This window comes from Alligator sinensis, unplaced genomic scaffold (assembly GCF_000455745.1).
Source record: "Alligator sinensis unplaced genomic scaffold, ASM45574v1 scaffold2179_1, whole genome shotgun sequence".
NCBI lineage: Eukaryota > Metazoa > Chordata > Crocodylia > Alligatoridae > Alligator > Alligator sinensis.
The window spans coordinates 1-6773 of NW_005843941.1; the positions used below are offsets into that span (position 1 = coordinate 1).

The 6773-nt window shown below is 43.3% G+C and overlaps 1 protein-coding gene across 1 annotated transcript; it reads right to left on the reverse strand.

The window, feature by feature from the left end:
* Window positions 1-3542: 3542 nt before the first annotated feature.
* On the reverse strand, window positions 3543-4469 carry LOC102369192 (putative olfactory receptor 14L1). The gene has a single exon (XM_006039247.3). It carries the CDS (start codon window positions 4467-4469, stop codon window positions 3543-3545), a length of 927 nt encoding a protein of 308 aa, XP_006039309.3.
* Window positions 4470-6773: the final 2304 nt, after the last annotated feature.

Genomic DNA, 6773 nt, shown 5'->3' on the forward strand with positions numbered 1-6773 from the left:
AGCCACCTGAGATAACTATCCAATTACCCTATTTTCTAAAGAAGAATGAGAAGGCCTCTGCTGCTGCCCAATGCCCTGCTTATGATTCATCCAGGTTACCCGCTTCCCCACTTACTTCAAAGCTTTGATCTCCATCCCATGAGAAACCAAGCTTAAAACCCTCCTCTCTAGGTCAGCGAGCCTGTCTGTGATGATGCTCTTCTCTTTATTTGTCAGATGGATCCCATCTCTTCCTAGCAACCCTTTTTCTTAGAACAACATCCCATGCTTGAAGAAGCCAGAGCTCTTTTGGCAACATAATCTGCACAACCATGCAATGATCTGAAGGATGAATCCAATCCTGCCTGAGCTCATCCCTTTGACTGGAAAGATTGAAGAGAACATCACCTGAGTCTCCATCCCCCTCACCCTTGCAACCAGAGCACTGTAGTTACCTTTTATTTTCTCAGGGTTGCCCCTGGTGGTATCATTGATGCCCACATAGATAAGCAGCATGGGGTAGCAGTCAGAGGACTGGATGAGTTTCAGTGGTATTGCAGAGCCACTGCCCATTATATATGAGAACTTGTGATGATTAGAATAGGTCCTGGATGTTTGGAAAAGGGCAAGTACGGTGCCCATCTTTATGAAAGGTAAGATGTGGGGAATTACAACCTAGTCAACCTCACCTTGGTCCCTGGAAAAATCATGGAGCAGGTCCTCAAGGAATCCATTTCTAAGCACTTGGAGGAGATAGGTGACTAGGAACAGTCAGCATGAATTCACCAAGGGCATGTCTTGCCTGACCAACCGGATTGATTTCTATGATGAGAAGACTGGCTCTGTGGATGCAGGGAGAGCAATGGACATGATATAACTGGACTTTGGCAAATCTTTTGATACAGTCTCTGACACTTTTTTCACAACCAAGCTAAGAAAGTATAGGTTGGCTGAAAGGACTGTGAGGTGAACTGAAAACTGACAGGATGGTTCAGCTCAAAGGGTAGGAATCAATGGCTCAATGTCTAGCTGGCAGATGGTATCAAGGGGAGTGCCCCCGAGGTTGGGCCTAGAACCAGTTTTGTTCAATATGATCATCAAAAACCTGGGAGATGGGATGGAGTGCACCCTCAGAAAGTTTTCAGATGACACCAAGCTGGGCAGAGTGGGAGACAGATACACTGAGGGTAGGGTAAGGATTCAGAAAGACCTTAACAAATTGCAGGATTGGACCAAAAGAAATATCATGAGGTTCAATAGGACAAATGCAAACTCCTGCATGTAGCACGGAACAATCCCATGCAGCACTGCAGAGTGGAGACCAACTGGCTAAGCAGGAGCTCTGCAGAAAAGGAACTAGGGTTACAGTTGACAATAAGATTAATTTAAGCCAACAGTGTGCTTTTGTTGACAAGACAACTAATAGCATACCAGGCTGCAGTAGTAGGAACACTGTCAGCAGATGGAGGGAAATGATTATTCCCCTCTGTTCACCACTGGTGTGGCCGCATCTGGAGTACTGTGTCCAGTTTGGGGTCTCCCACTACAAACAGGATGTAGACAGATTAGGGAAATTCTAGTGAAGGGCAATGAAAATTGTTAAGGTGCCTGGGCATATGAGTTATGAGGAGAGGCTAAAGAAACTGGGCTTATTGGGCACTTTTCAACATGCTCTGTGGAGGTGTGTGCACGTGGCGGGGCGGGGGGGGTGACACTTTAATTAGAGCAGTTTCAAGAGCCACTATAATTAAACCACAACAACATTTTCTGTATCAGTGTCCCCACACTTCAAAATGGCAGTGGAGGTGTGTGAACTGAAGCTCATTCAATGGTAATTACTGCACTACAGAAGACTTGATTGATAATGTCTGTGCTGACACGTTATAATTACAGCGTGAGCTTTCACACTCACGTATAAGCAAACATTTCATCTGGAAAAGACAAGATTGAGTGGGGGCTTATAGAAGCCTTCAAATCCCTAAATGATGGTTACAAGGAGGATGGAGCCAGACTGTTCTCAGTGGTGGCAGATGACAGAACAAGGGCCAATGGTCTCAAGTTTCAGCAAGGGAATTTTGTTTTAGATACCAGTAAAATACTATCTCACAAGGAGGGTAGTAAAGCACTGGAACACATTACCCTGAGAGGTTGTGCACTCTCCATCCTTGGAGGCTTTTAAGACCTGGCTATACAAAGCCGTGGCTGTTCCTGCTTTGGGCAGGGGGTTGGACTAGCTGTCCTCCTGAGGTCCCTTCCAAATCCAATTTACCTTGGTTCTATGATCAGTAATGGGTTTTGAGCACAAATACCTGCAGAGAAAACATCGCTCTGAGTTCTACACCACCACTCCTCGTCATTTCAACTCTGTTCAGGAGTTCTCTTTGCTTCTGTTTCTTGTGCATAAACCACCATGCCAGAACTAGCTGCAAATTCCCCAACAGAATGTGTTGCTATCAAAGCAATCCACTTCATTACTTTCAAAATGTTCCTTTGTAGGTATCAATTCTGGGAAGTTTTCTAAACTGCCAGAAGAATTTTACTTGAGCTGAAAGATTTCTTCTTTTTGTCTTGGGAACATGGCGTTTCCTAGGGAATGCTGGGGAATGTTGACTATTCTTTCTGATTTGAAAGAAAAAATATATTTTACACTTAGCTGCACTTCCCATGGAACAGAAATCCCAGTTCCCAACCAATTGCACAATACCGGATTCTGGTATTTTCCAAGTTTCCTTGTATATCCATTCTAAGCAAGTCCACAGTCTTGCATTATTGGAATTCTCAGGAGAGGCTGCTTGCTGGAGGGGTAAAAGTAGCTGCTACTGGTCATGGGAGGATCAAGGGATTGGCAGCTTGAAAGTCATTTGGGCTTGACATAGTTAATCACCTTTCAACGCCCCAGGTTTAGCTATCTACTACTTCCCTATGGTGAAATACAAAGACAACCAAAATCCAGAACCATTACAATCATGACTTGTACAGGGGCTCAAGTAAATAGGCACTTACAAGAAATCAGTTGAATCTTTTCAGCATTGTTTGGAAGAAACACTCAGCTCTCCTGGAAAACCCATAGAAGGAAAGCAGACTGAAAGTCCTAGCACCTAAGTAATCACTGGCACCTCCTATCTAAAAACCATTATTGCTCCTCTTTCAAAACATTCTCATCCCCACCTTCCAGATCACAAACAATCAAGCCTCAAGAAACCTTTTTAAGACAGAACAGAGAAAAACCCAAAGATTTTCTTCACTAGGAATTATTAGAGATACTGAAGGTATGTAAAAGCCATTGCAATAGAGCATTAAAAAATGACAGTGCCACCATCAAAGATAAAAATTGACAGATACAAAGACATTATTAGCTTGGGCCAAGTAGCATCTTAGAAACTAACAAATTCAGGGAGACACAAGCTTAAAATTATATAGAGAAGTTATTTAAAATGGTATAAATATAAAGAAAAACAACTGACATTGGTAGAATTAATCTCTATAAATAACTCAGCTGATTGTTTCTAGAAAAATGTACAGTAATATCGTAGTCACTGGAGAATTGACATCTTCTGAATGACCTACCTCCAGCTAAGAAGTTGCCTTAATGCTGCTTTGATGTCCTTGTTTCTCATGCTGTAGGTAACTGGATTCATCATTGGTGGGATCATAGAATACACAACAGACACCAGGAGATCTAGAGCTGATGGGGACCCAGACCTGGGTTTCACATAGGCAATACTAGCAGTGCTACCAAGCAGGAGGACTACAATGATGTGAGGAAGGCAGGTGGAAATTGCTTTATGCCAGCCCTGCTCAGAAGGGATTCTCAGTCCAGTAGTGAATATCTGAATATAAGACACAAATATAAACACAATACAACCTGCAGCTAAACATGCACCAAAGATAAGAATCTGAATTTCACTAGTAAACACATCTAAGAAAGAGGGCCTAAAGAGGTGGGGGACTTCACAGAAGAACTGGTTGATGAAGTTGGAATGGCAGAAGGGCAGCCTAAAGGTGTTACCAGTGTGCAGTGCAGAGTACAGAATAGCACTGCTCCAGGCAGTGGCTGCCATTTGCAGACAAACTCTCCTATTCATCACTATCTCATAATGTAGTGGTTTGCAGATGGCCATGTATCGGTCATAAGCCATGATGGTGAGGATGGCAAAGTCTGTGGTAATGAAGATGAGGTAGAAAAAAACTTGGGTTACACATCCAGAATAGGAAATCAACCTGGTGTTGAGTATGGAATTCGGCATGGATCTGGGAACTATGACAGAGATGGATCCAATGTCTAGGATGGACAGGTTCATGAGGAAGAAATGCATGGGGGTGTGGAGGTGGCTGTCAAAGCCTATGAGAGTGATAACAAGGAGATTCCAAATCAGGGCCGCCAGGCATATTATTAGAAAAATAGCCAAGTGCAATCTCTGCAATTCCAAGGCATCAGAGAATCCCAGGAGTAGGAACTCAGTCACAGTGGTGCAATTGGACATCATCATCCACAGTGCCTTTTGGGTTGTCTGTGGAGGGAAAGGAAATGACTGTGGTTAGAAGAAGAAGCAAGCAAGATAATAACCCCAACTTCCCTGTCCACAAGCATGCGTGACTTGATTTTTAGAGTTGCACCTTATTTTCAGTTGAACGGCAGTGTTCTGATGAAAAGTTTCCTAAAGTGATGAAATATTTCACGAAACTTTTTTCTCACTTCAGAGTATTGTGGCATTTAACCCCAAAAATGGAAAGGAAAAGTATTGTGCCAGTGTTTTTGCAGAAACTTTGTCACTGCCACTGACTAGAGATCATACATTCAGCATGCCTGTGAAAATGGAGAACTTGTCAGACCACTGTCACAATGGCATAAACTGGCCTAGCTCCTTTCTAGTCCAATGGGCTATATCAGTTCACATCAGGTGTAGATCCAGTCCATGATGTGACTGGGGAAAAAGGAACAATTACAACCCTAAATCATTTCATGAATGTCAGTGCTTGAGTCTGACCCACAAGGAGCTGATCATGAAGTTTTTAAATCAAAAAGCTCATCCCATAGTATTTCCATTTTTTTCTAGGACACATAGCAGAGACACAGCCAATATCTTAAGGTCTAAGTCACCTGGGAAGATTGCACACTTAGCTTTGTGCACATCCTGCCAGGCATCTGCTTGCAAACTGGCTTCAAATCTCAGAAATATATATAAGGATGGGCAATCAAAGTCCTACAGTTCTGCTCTACATTTTGTATCTCATCTACTTCAGAAATATTTTACCTTTTCTTTTACTTTGAAAATCTTCAGTGGACAAGAAACTGGATTACACTTGGTACTTCAGGGGCTATTGATAAAAAGGAAGATATGTTAACAGGACAGCTCCAAGCCCCAAAATGTTGTGATGCACAGGGCAACTCTGCCTGCCCTGGTGCTGACCTGTAGTCATACTTATTACTCACCCCCCCACCTCCCCCCGCCCACAAAGGCAGTGCCTGAGGCTGCTGCCCTGGTTGCCCTCCTTAGTTAGATTACTGTAGCAAAGGTAAAATTTTCAGGAGAGAAATATGCCATTTTTCATGTGTGTACATATATGTTTAGTTTTCTGACCAACTGTAGAAATTGTATTAAATGGAGAATAAAGCTCTTAACCAATTTTATTTATAATTCATAATTCTGTTTCAAACTTTCCTTTCCCTTAATACCCAAATATTATTTAATTGACTATATATTACTTACTGTGACCATCTTAATTGTTTTACCTTCAGTTTCCTACATTAGATCCTTGAATGCCAGGACGGTTTGATTACTGACCATCTACTACTGTATCCATCTGCTCCTGCATCCAATCTCTTGTCCCTCTATAACTGCATGATCTACATGCCAGGGCCACAGATTTTTCAGTCATCCACTCCTCGTGCCATGACAGAACAGAGAGGATGAGATCCAAAATGATTTCTCTCTGAGGAAGAGCTCTGTGTGCAGCTGACATGGAGCTTAACTGGAATGAAAGGATTGAAGCTGCAGCACAGTGATTTGTCTATGTAACGTTTATAAGAACTTGTGGGGCTCATTCCCTAGAGCCCTGTACAGCTCAGAAGCAAAGGCTACATGCAAACACCCTTGGATTCAGATTTTGAAGCCAAAAGGATTGTCATAATTCCCTCATTTGACCTACTGCTGACCACATGGCAGAGGATCTCACTCTGGCTCCTAACTTAGGCTGTGTCTATCAGTGGGCCAATATTTCTGGGGTTTGCTAGTTGCCAGATGGGGATGGGAAGGATTCCCCCTCCCACCCCTCCTTTTGCTACAGGTGTCAGAGTTGCCCACTTCCCCCACCCTCCTTTCCAAACGCTGGGTGTTGGCTGCAGGCAAGGCTAAAGGGTCTTCCCCCTCCACTCATGGTCTGACCAACTACCACATCTGGGGTCATGAAGGAATTTTACTGCATAGTCGGACTGATAGAGACTTGGGGGTGTGGGTGGAGCGGTCCTTCCTCTCTAGTAGGGAGCATGGCTGCTGAATTTGTATCTCCTGAATGTGTTTAAAAACCTTCCAGCAGCAGGACACTAACAGTCTTCATCTCCCTGCTTTACGTATAGCAGATGACAGTAGTTTGGGTGTCTGTGTGCAACATGTTTTGTAGTGGTGTGACAGGGTGACTGCACAGTTTTAGGAAAAGGCTAGACAAGGTTTCGTATAGGGGAGTTTGGATAGGCATGATTCTGCCTTGAACAAGAGGCATTGGTCAGGGACGATCTACGAATAGCCCTGCCTATGCTCTACAATGGGTATTTCCCATTCCTTTGGTCTTTGCTT

Coding starts and splice junctions, on each gene's coding strand:
- LOC102369192 (XM_006039247.3), bottom strand. CDS start 4,469: ATGATGATGTCCAATTGCACCACTGTGACTGAGTTCCTACTCCTGGGA.